Consider the following 12,152-nt stretch of genomic DNA (forward strand, 5'->3'; position numbering starts at 1 on the left):
CCCTGTGGTGAGCCCCGCTGTAATTATGAACAGGAAACAAGAGTTAGCAGAATAGACAGATAGGCGAGCATCCTCTTCACTGACAAAACTCTCTTGAACATCAGTGTTGGTGAAAACTCCGGAAGTTCTTTCGACTTCTGAATTCAGTGCTCTGCGGTGTGTGAGGGAGAGAGAGAGAGAGCCTATGTCCCTGTGTCTGCATTGTCATGACCCAAACGTCATCTGGTCAGGTGATTAGTAGAGAGGATTAACAACAACCCCAGCATGGGTAGGATATACCCAGCGAACGGCAAGGATCAGTGTGTTAATCTCTTCAATATGCTCAAGTTAACAAGGATTTAGCTGTGTGCTGTTTCAACACTTCTCTATTCTAATTGCTTTTTCTAATCACATGGAGGGAAGAAAAAAAGAATGTAGAGCCAAACTGAGCAATGTAGTCAGAAAAGCCGGTGAGAAGGGCCGAGTCTTAATGGGGTTAGGAAAGTCTTTGGACAGCGATAAAGTGAACCTGCTTCAGGAGACGTCCAGCAGTGTGTTTGAGTTAGACGATGGATTTAATAAGAGTGATTCCTGGAGAATACCGTGTGATACCAAAGTGACCGCTCCCCCCGTTCCCCATCCGGAGTCCGAAGGGCGGACCCACTGGAACTTAGCGGAGGAAAACGAGGACTTTTCTGACAAGTGTCTGATTCGTCTGTCTGGACGCAGGACCACAAGTGATTGGTCAGCCACAGGGGTCAAAGGGTCGGAGGCTGAAATCAGAAGGTGGTCAAATAATGATGTGATATCGTCAGAGACTGAAAGATCCCTTATAAGCATACCCTGTGATCAATTCGAACGGTTTTCTACCATGCCAAAACTACGCAAGAAGAAAAAGGCATTTGTTTCAGGTAGTTTTAGCCTAGTGGCATGTAAAAAATGAGAGTTTATTTTTGAGTTCTTCTTGAAGGTAAAGCATTTTTAAGCTGTACCATTATAAAGTTGGGAAGTTTCATTAACATTGCTTTAACCTAATGCAGAAAAGTGCTAAATTAATGCATCAATGTTGCATTAGGATGGTTGGAACACCATCTGTTTTTTCCCTTGGCAGGCGTTTGGAACCTGTGCTGTGTCTTGCACTGGGCAATCAGTAATTATGTAGGTTGAAACAATATTGATCATTGGCTCCCTGCTTTTGATGTTTTAAAATTAGGACATGCATTAGCATTATGTATAAGATCTACACTTTTAATTATTTAGTGAGGGGAGAAAAAGAGTGAGGAATGCAAAAGTACATGTAATCATTGTTTTAAAAGTATGACTTTGATAATCAAGATTGATTTTTGGAAATTCAGCCAACAGATTTTTATGCATAAAGTAAATTGTTGGTAAAAAAAAAAAATCATATTTTTTGTGCAGCACTCAAGTAATTGCAAAAATTTAGGATTCTTGACTGAGTGATATCGGGAGAAGTGTTTTCAACCACAAAGCCCCAGTGGATTGCCACCACAACGGCATTGTCATGTTCGTTTGATGATCTCTATTGTTAACAGGGCTCCCCCTCTCCAAAAAAATGCAATGCAAGAGGTTAGATACTGCTGGGATAATTTGAGAAACAATCAAAATGCTGCAATTTCCTCCCCTCAAATTCACAGCATTACTGTTGAACTTTAATTAAGATAATGGACAGGATATTCACAAGATCACACTGTCATCAACCACATTTTGTTGATCACAAGCCATAATGTGGTGCTAAACACACCAATAAAATGAAAGTTTGGGGTCCCTTTAAAGAGCAACTAGGGAATTGATTAGCGCAGAAATATTGGATATGCTTGCATCAAAGCCAGGAAAGAATTGCCCCCTCCTTGTTCCCCTGTTGTAATATTTCTATTTTTTTTCTGACTTTTTCTCTGATACTTTTAAATTTGAAATAGTTTTTAAAAGTTCATGTTGTGGTGACTTTAAAAAACAAAATGAGAATGATTTTTTGTTTTGGGATTTTTCCAAAGTGGGTTTGGGGGAGGGGGGAAAGAACATATACCAAAGAGTATGTATGAATTGAGATATTGCATTTTTGATATTTTTCAGAATGGCTAACCATGGCCAGGACGCCTTCAAGTCGATCAAGTCTACGTGAAAAACTACAAGAAGAATTTCTGTCCTGCAAGATTTGTCTTGAATCCTTCATCAAACCTAAGGCATTACCATGTTTGCACAGTTTCTGTGAGCACTGTTTGAGAGACTATGTGAGGAGGCACCCGGGGGAGAAACCAGGGCACTTCCCCTGCCCAATGTGCCGAAAGGACACAAAAATCCCTGAGAGGGGGATCGGTGATTTTCAGGACAACTTCCTGCTCCTCTCGCTCTCAGACACGCTCGATGAGGATGAGGAACCATGGAACCACGGACCCTCCCCGGGAAAACAGACCACAACCACCCTGGTGTCTCCCCCAAAATCGTTTGCCCCACCCACGCCACAGGAGCAACATTTAAGGACTTTTGAGTGAGTACAAACATTTGTATCTTAGTCATAGACATTTCATTTTTTTTCCATTGATAAAATTGAAGGTCTTGTTTTCATTTTCTAGTTTCTTGAAAAAAAAATTCGGGGAAAAAAATGAAATCAATCATCTTGTATTAAATGTCTTGTTTATGATAACTGGAATTTGAAAACTAATAAGAAGGAAGAAAATAAAAGAAAAACTCCTGTTAGACTTTAGATAGTTTCTGTGAAGAAACAGAGCTTTTCTTATTTGGAAATTATTATTATGGAAATAATAATTGACTGCATGCTTCAAAATGTGAAAGACCAGGTTCATTTTTCATAATGCAGGTCTTCCTTTTATGCATGGAAGGACCACTTTGTATTCATTTTTGTTCGGAAGATTTTGCATATCTATTTGAGTGATCTGATATGTCAGAGAATATTTTTCACTCATTCTGACATAATTCAGCCATCAGATAACTGATTCAATTTGCAAAATGGATATAAAATTTGGTGAAATATTTCCACAGAATGTGGGGGAAATCATTTATCTATGATTCGATTGAGGCATATTATTAATAATTCAGATGATTTTAAGGAATTTATCAAATCTCATTTTTGAGAATTTGAAAGATTACATGGATGAGTCACAGAAATCTGATCAGTTTACTGCATATTTTGTATCCCTCATCTTATCAAGTTCTGGATGGAAAAATTCCTATTTGTTTTTCAGTTCTTATTTATACAAGATATCTGGGCTCAGCTTGAAGTCTCTCGATTCATCAGAAAATCACAGAGACTGATACATCAAACTTGCAAAACCGAAAAAAAAAAATTTAAATTTCACCGGTATTGATAAGATGGTGAACATGGAGAGAATTGCTCTTCTTGTTGAGTGAAACATTTGGAGAATGAACATTTGTGTATATATCGATAAATGATGGATTATGAAATTAATGATAACGCTAGCTGTAAGACGTCATGTCTGATATTATAAAGATTTGAGTATATTAATGAGAAATAGACAGGATTTGAAGGGTGGGTAAGAGATTTCACCCCCACAGATCATGACTTTTAAACATTTAGTGTCATGCCACCTCTCTGTTGCTCTGCCATTGGTAGTCTCAGGTCCCTATATCTGATCATAGCATCAAACATTGAAGAATTTCTGTGACCTTAAGATGCTCCGATGTTTTCAACCTGATAGGTTTTTGATTGAAAGAAAACGCAGTTATTTCTTGTAGGATAATATGTATGTCAGCCTTTGATAAACAAACTTGTTTTGATTTGTTAAAGTGATAAATCGTAGATTTTTCATAGAAGTCGGTGACGAATTCATCACATATATTTAGAATGTTTCTGGATCATGTAGATGAACTATCAACCAGTAATATTCATCCAAAGTGTGTTACTGTGTCAGGTTTATGTCTTAATGATCGTTATGATAACATCCTGCCAAAAGACACTGTAGGCATTCAACATACATGTACATAGAAAGGTTTTTTCTTCTAAAAATCGGAGTTTTCAACAGTATTTCATACAAGATAGGGCTTCCTTGAAAGCTTATGTAAGCTAGATGTGAGTTTTGGCAGGGAATACTTTAAATTTCTGCTGGAAACACCTGCAACTCGAAAGAGCTTGTAAAATATACCATGTTTACAGACTGCCAATATACCTGGCCTCGCATCCAGAAAAAAAGATGTACAATGAAAACGCCAGAGATAAAAAAGCTCGCAAGGGGCATTGGGTTTGAAAATTGATTATCAGGCTCTCTATGTGCCTTAACAGAATGATAAGACAAGTTTTTCTCTCTCTTGAGATTTTTCTTGCAAGTTCAATCCATTAATTAATTGACACCGCCATGCACTCTTCTTCTTTTTTGTTAATTTTTAGGTCACGGGATGAAAAGAGCTGTAGGAGAAAGTAAAAGCATTACTTTTGAAACTTTAATAAAACTTGGACAGGTTTCAGTGATTAATGAAACTTGTACATGAGGTTGCTGTGGTTATTGATTTGGATTAGTGTTGTTAGGTGTTAAAATGTTTTATATACATGAATAATAAAAAAAAAAAAGAGTCAATTTTTTAATTTGATATTAAAATTTGTCTTGTTTGAACAAAATTTCCTGATTAGAAATTTTCCTTAATGTTTTGGGGGTCTTTTTTAAAGAATGAGATAATAATTAACTGAAGAAAAAAAATGAATACAATTGCAGTAAATCCCAACTTTAAAAAGATCAAATCCAATATTGTATAAAGCCATATACCAGTATAATAGTGAAAGAGGTGTAAACCTTCAAAATTTCTTTTTTTTTAAATTGCCAAAAAATAAAAACTTGAGAAGTTGTTTTTTTGTAATTTTTGACTCCCATTTGGTTGTGTGATATCTTTTCTATGAGGCAGGTGTTGGAGAAATTAGTTTCCTTTTTTTGTGAACTTTTACTGAATGGTTTGTTTTTATAACTGGAAGTGAGGTTTTCCGTCTTACATCTAAAAATAGTTTTATAAGATTGATTAACCTTTTAACACTCATCTGCAGTTTTGCAGTTGAAACTAATTCAATTTTCGATCACTCCTATTATCTTGTAATCTTGTAAAGAGAACATTAACCTTGTATTTTCTTAAGTTTCTATACAGATCATTGTTTTTGTTTGAATAAATAATAAATTACATGTACCTGTGTTCTTTTATAAAAAATTAAGATAATGATATGAAATAAGAGTAAAAAATATTTTGAAAAAAAACCCCTTATTTTTAATACTTTATTTTGCTTGATTTTTCAGCTGGTACTTTGGTAAAGTGTCCCGACAGGCCTCGGAGGATTGGCTGTTGAGTCCGGGGTACCCCAAGGGGACGTACTTAGTGCGGCAGGGGGAGGCGGCCCCTGACACGTATACCCTGTCTGTGAGAGACTGTGATGAACTCAGAGGTTACATTGTGAAACATTATAAGATACATACTCAGAGAGAACCACAGAGTGCTTTTCAGGCTTATTTTATTACACCACGGAAACAATTCAGGACATTAGACGAACTTGTCAACCATTACTCAGGTTTGCTTTATTCCAGTTCATTAAGACTAGATTTGTTTCTGCATTTAGAAGATTAATGAATTTTTTGCATAATCATATAATAATAGATATTATGATAAGATTTGAAGTTTCTAATTGGTAATAAAGTTATGGTATGTAATCAAGTTACTGGTATGTAATATTTTATTGCTTTTGTATATCTTTCAAGAGTTCATTAACAAATGGATCTTTCCTCATGCGTTTCTTTCAATTTAAGTTTAAACAGAAGAAGGGGTGTTTTCTGTCACAAAACATGATTCAAGCCAACAAGCCTTATAATAGTATATATAGGTTTTGTGACAAATCATTTTTTGTGATTTTACAGACAATGCTGACGGTCTGTGCTGCAAGCTACAACAGATGTGCATGAAGCCCCGGTCACTCATCTGGGCCTTCGACCGGGGCAAGTCCGACGAGTACGCTACCACCAGGGACACGGTTTTAAGGGTCAAGAAGTTGGGAAGTGGGCAGTTCGCAGAAGTATGGCTAGGTAGGGAGGTCAAGTTTGTGTGTCTATTGAAAGTGAGGAACACAAACCGTATCATGCAAATTAGAAATGTAGGAGAAAAGAGCACCTCACTATCTATAAGTTTAACTGCAAGAAGTATCGGTAGTATTTATCTTAATATCAATGTCTGTATGATAAGTGCCAACTGATTTTTTTCTTAAGTATCTTTTTTAAATGGAGGAAAGTGGTTGAATTTTTATGGATAAAAATGGGGTAAATATTAAAGAATTATCTTTGGAATTCCTTTTTCTAAAAAAAAAAAGTAGTACTTGAATCAATGAATGATATTTTTGTTGTAGCACGCTGGCATAGTTCTCGAGACATAGCCATAAAAATCCAGAAAAAAGACGCAGTTAGCTCTGCTGCCTTCTTGGATGAGGCTCAGCTACTGAAGCAGCTTCAACATCCGAACATAATCAAGCTCCTGGGCGTGTCCAGTGAAACCACCCCCATCTACCTCCTATTAGAGTATATGGTCAATGGCCGACTCTCAAACTACCTGAGGGAAGGCAAAGGTCATGAACTCGGCCTCTCCCAATTACTCTGGATAGCTGCACAGGTATCTGTCTGGTGGAGAGAGAGAGAGACAGAATGAATGAATGAATGAATGAATGAATGAATGAATTTGCATGTAACAATGAACTTATTGAGAGGTTAATAGATTACCTGTACTCTTTTGTAATCACTAATGTACTGGCTCTACCTGACAGATTGCAGAAGGCATGGCATTCTTAGAGAAGGAACATTTTGTGCACCGGAATCTTGGTGCTCGCAACATCCTAGTTGGAGAACGCAATGTGGTGAAGATTGCAGGCTTTGGAATGGCGAAAGTGCAGGATGACCCAGATTTCAATTTCAGAAGAGGTAAGTTACATTGAGATACTCCAAAAATAAAGCTTTAACATACTTGTCATTGTGTCAATACTGGGTACATTCAGAATTTCAAATGATTTTTTTTTTCTAAACACACCCACCCTTCTATAATAAATTTTCAATTGATTTCTTATGATTTTTGTTTCCTTCTATAATAAATTTTCCATTGATTTCTCCTGGGTTTTTTTCACCTATAAAAAATTTTCAATTGATTTCTTATGATTTTTTTTCTCAGGGTTAAAAATGGCCATAAAATGGATGTCCCCAGAGGTGTTATTGTGTAACAAATACAGTACAAAAGGAGATGTGTGGACGTTCGGCATCGTGTTAGTGGAGATCCTTACGTACGGAAAGGAGCCTTATGAAGGTGAGAAACTACAGCTCTTCTGTTCAGGGACGGGGAAATTACAGGGAATAAGAATAGGGCTCCGTTGTTTTATACCAGTTTTTTTTTTCCAAAAGAAATTACTGTGAACAAGGATTAGGCTATGTTACTAAATTAGGAACTATATTAATTATATTAAATTGGTAAATAAAGTTGTTGGAGCACTATACATTAAATGTATACTGTGGTTTCATCAATATTCGTTGAATACCAATTTTCGGGGATTTCGTTGTTAAGTTGATCCATGAAATTAAATGTTCATTGAAATGCAATTTCTGTTAACATTTTGTATTGAAAGGGTCATTGGCCACGAATTTACGTATCCTTGAAACTGTGATTTTCACTTTATCCACGAAAATTGATACCCTTGAATATTAATGAAACCACAGTAGTATACATTATGTGAGAGATAACATGCATTAATGAATATTTACTCTTAAAAAACAACTGATTTTTATATACCATCTTTTTGAGAGACAATCCCTAGCCTATTTGTTTCTGAAATAGATTTTGAGTAATTTATAACATGTGACCACAATTTATTGTAATACTGTAGATTCCTTATTATACGCGAGTACTTAATTCCGCGAGTCAACGATTTTCCATAAAATTGCGATTGTCGAAATTTTATCATAGTTTCATGTAGATTACATGTGTCCGAAAATTAAAAGCGAGATTTTAGAATTCGCGAAACAGGCTTCTCGCGATTTTACGCGGATATTAATTCCATGCTTTTAATTAGGAATTTACAGTAATACTCTAAGCAGGAAATATGTAAAAATATTGTAAAAAAGGAAATGGAAATCAAAAAGATTTAGTCTAGTAGGAGTAAAATGAGATTAAAAGTACAAATAAATATAATCATCCTAATAACTGAGTCACAAACGTGTATTGTATCTCTTTGAAAAACGTGTTGGGATCATGTAAACAGTCCTCATCCCACATGTAATAATCGTTTGTTCCGTGTGAAAAGAATAGGAAAGGGTGTTAGTAAACAAACTCATCCCTAATTGTAACAATCATTGTTACACATATTAAAACATCTAATACATGTATTATCAGGATTGTCTCCAAAACCTGGGGGCGGGGAATTTCTCTGCCTTTAATGACGTAATTACCCTGCTATTATAAGCTAGAACCCTAGAATTTTTTTCTTCCTTCTACTTCAATTTTTGGAGACAACGTTGATAATATTAGTTAAAACTTAATAATGTTTTTAACTTTATCAACATTATTATTAAAACTTAATAATATCTTTAACCTTACAGGCATGGGATCGAAGGAAGCCTTTGAGCATGTCCAGCAAGGCTACAGAATGCCCCGCCCAGAAATCTGTCCCCCAGAGGTTTACGAGGTCATCCTGACCTGCTGGAACTCTAACCCACCCTCACGCCCCTCCTTTGACTTCTTAAACACATTTTTGCATGACTTTCAAAGTACGTGACAAAGCCACATTGTGTTCAACACGAACAGTCTATGGGCATGTTACTCTTATCTGTACCAAGGGCAAGCAACTCCGCCAGTTCTCTCTTAAGCGTTTATTGGTGGTTTAGGAATCCATTTATCTTGTTAATAAATTTTTTTTATTTTGTCTTGAATGATTTGCTTTTGTTTTACGTTTATTATTTTTTTTACTTATATTGTAAATTTTGAATTTTGTATATAGAGAATATTCTTATGATTCAAATATTTAATACAATTATCAAAGTTTTATTACAGCAACTTGCAGATATATTATACTTTTATATATATTTTTGTTGTTGCTTGTCCAGTTATGATTACAAACTTCATGTATGATATCTACAAACCTCTTTTCTTAAATCTCTTAGAAGTGTGAAACCAATTATAGTGACACAAGTTTTATTCTACAAAGATTCATCCGTTTTCACTGACGCAAACAACCGGGCAAGTTATAAAAAGTTTATGGATTTTACCATGTAGAGCAATACATTACATATAAGCACATTCATGACACTATTTGGCACATTATTTTTGAAATTCCCAAATGTCATACCATTTTATTTTCAGTACATCACTGAAATTTATATGATGTACCTAACGTGACAAAAAAAAAATTAGAATCCATTTTTTCATCCAAAAGGGCCATTATTGTTATTTATTTCAAAGACAATTTATTAATTTTAATATTTCCTCATTCATTATTTTGAGTAATTTGCACAGAACATTTGGATGCCTCTTACTCTTTTGGAAAATGTGTACATGTTTTGTTACTCTGTATTTTTCCCTTTGGTCTCATAAATGACAGCGGGCTGTCCGGCTTGTATACTTATGTGCTATGTCTCACAAGTTCTAGGGCGAAATCTATAAAAATGACAACAGCAAAACCATTTACTGTGTATCAGTAGCATTTCATATAACTTTTATTTAATGCAAACAACTTTGAAATTATGGATATATTATACTATAGTATTTTTTGCACATAACAAAAAAAAAAGTTTCCTGTTTGATTCTATGTATACTTGGAAATTCATGATGAAAACTTCAGTAATGTATACATACATGATTTTGCATTTTTCACAATTTCTCTCAAAATTGCAAGTTTTATTAGTGAAATTTTTGTATGGTAGAAGTTATTTACAGAAACATGAGTATTTTTTCTGTCTCGACAATTCAGGCCAGTAGTTTTTCAACCTGCAGTAAAAAAAATTAATTCCTCAATTTCTATCAGCATAGCAGTGTTTCATAGGCTTTACTTCTCACTATTTTCTCTCTGTCAGTCATAATCTTGCCTTACAATCTGTTGTGCAAATAATCTCTGCCATCTTTTTTCATTGCTATTAAACATCTTTCCATTTAAGAATTTGTTTTTTCCCTGCCATTTTGGTAAAGTGGAGAAGTAAAATTTCACCATAGTTCATGATTGATACAGACTCTCGTGTGAGAAAAGTCAATGCGAGATGGCTTAAAAAGAAATTTATCTTGGGCAAAATAATTTGTACTTAGTAATGGAATATGCAATGCCAAAAAATTAGCAATAACATTTTTTCCTGTATTTTGGTGATTGGTATTGTTCACAGAAGAGTTGTGTTCAGCAGCTGATATTGACAAGCAATCAGCTGTCTCTTGTTCCAAATATGTGTGTGTATGTTTATCTGTAAATTTAAAGTTAATAACTTGGTAGTTTGTTATCCTATTGGTGCATATTAAATCTGTGTTGACTAAAAGGTGGGAAACATTTTATGTTCAAGTGATAAAAGATTGTAAATCAATGACGGGATTCGATAACTAATGTTTGTCCCACGTGACGTCTAAAGAGTGCAGATGTATATTTTGGTACGACAATTTTAATTTTATGTCAGAGTGTTTATGTTCAGTTGTATAGTTCTTGTTTATAAGAATGGCTGCATTAACTAGAAATCTCAACCATATAGCTTTTTTTGTTCTCACCTTTGACAATATCTTCTTGATATCAAATAAGTTTTTTGTTTGTCCCTGTATGTTTGTAATATGTGGATTATGTCCCCCACCCCCACCCCCACCACACACACCCCTTATGTATCACACAGGTAGCAATGCACTTCAGTATGAATTAATTCAGTGTTATCTTAGTTAAAAATATATAATATCACTAGCATCCAAAATAACTATTGTTATTACATTTTTTTTTTTTATGTGATGTACATATGTTGAATAGACATGTATCTGATGAAAAGTTAGGTTGTGAATATGAAACCTCCCCAATGCAATCTTTATACCATTTATCACATTTTATTTTTGTCTTCATTTCAGCATTCTCACTTTCATACCATATCTTTTTTATTTTATCGAACTTTTTTTTTGTACAAAAGATCCTGCACGTATGGAAGTGTAAATATTTTGGAAGAATTTTTTTGTTTTGTTTTGAAGTGAAAAAGATGTCCAGGCCTTTCATGTCTGGTTGAAATTGTTGGGGAAAAAATAACAGCTGTCTAGAAATATTAAATAATTTTTAAGGGATCTTGCGCCAGTAAGTTGGATGAAACATGTTGTTGTCCTGTCATCTGGTTTGTTTTTAACCTCACATAATTGTAATGAATAGTGTTGTAAGGAAAAAGTTCAAAAGTTCGAAGTTGTTACTGATCCATTACTGATGTATTGAAGATGGAGAGGAGAGAGATGCATTATTCTTTCTGGGGGCATTGCAAGTCCACTGTGAATTAATAGCTACTATTTTTTTGTCTTTAATTCATTTCCAAAGGCTGTAATATATCTTACGTCAAAGGTTTGTATGATTCAGTGATCATGTATAGGTTTTTTCCTTGTATATATGTAACTGAGTCTTTGTTATTTCTGCTATGAAATGAAGTGGTTTCGGACCACACAGTAAAACCATTGTTATTTGTGACATTTTGTCATGTGGTTTTTGTATACACCACATCTCCAAGTTAATAAATCTACTATACTTTATATAGGAGTTGGCTTTTTTGTACAGTTTGCCTTTAAAGGGAAGTCATGTTTAAGTGAAACTCATTTGAAGATCATTACCTTTAAATATAAGTTTAAAATTAAATAAATACAACTATTATTCATCAATTATTTAAAACATAAACAGGTTGTGTATAATTCATGGATTCCACATCGACATTAAACCCATTATTTAATTGTCAATGAGAATTAATATAATAAAAATCATGTGTACTTTTTCAACTTACAATAACAGTATCTTTAAAATTTTCTTAGATAAAGGACAAGGTTAAACTTGCTGGAAAAAAAAAATGTTCCTCGATCCCTGCGCCCATTTTTCCATCTTTCAGTGTTAAATATCAATGAATTGATTTATCATACAATATATGTAACTCACTTGTATAATTATAACAGATACAAAGTACTTGTAATTATAAAAACTTGTA

At 34.3% G+C, this 12,152-nt stretch overlaps 1 protein-coding gene across 2 annotated transcripts; it reads left to right on the forward strand.

Moving 5' to 3' along the window:
- LOC105334522 (tyrosine-protein kinase Fyn) lies at nucleotides 1-11,709 on the forward strand. 2 transcript variants are annotated; one of them, XM_011438004.4, is made up of 9 exons: nucleotides 1-890; nucleotides 2,071-2,485; nucleotides 4,361-4,390; nucleotides 5,250-5,518; nucleotides 5,862-6,026; nucleotides 6,344-6,603; nucleotides 6,755-6,908; nucleotides 7,153-7,284; nucleotides 8,571-11,709. In XM_011438004.4, the coding sequence occupies exons 1-9, from the start codon at nucleotides 392-394 to the stop codon at nucleotides 8,744-8,746; spliced, it is 2,100 nt and encodes a 699-aa protein (XP_011436306.3). In that variant the 5' UTR covers nucleotides 1-391; the 3' UTR covers nucleotides 8,747-11,709. The 2 variants fall into 2 exon arrangements, with proteins under 2 accessions (XP_011436306.3, XP_065924054.1); XM_066067982.1 differs by lacking the exon at nucleotides 4,361-4,390 and having other exon boundaries at nucleotides 32-890.
- Nucleotides 11,710-12,152: the final 443 nt, after the last annotated feature.

Source organism: Magallana gigas, chromosome 8 (assembly GCF_963853765.1).
Source record: "Magallana gigas chromosome 8, xbMagGiga1.1, whole genome shotgun sequence".
Lineage (NCBI taxonomy): Eukaryota > Metazoa > Mollusca > Bivalvia > Ostreida > Ostreidae > Magallana > Magallana gigas.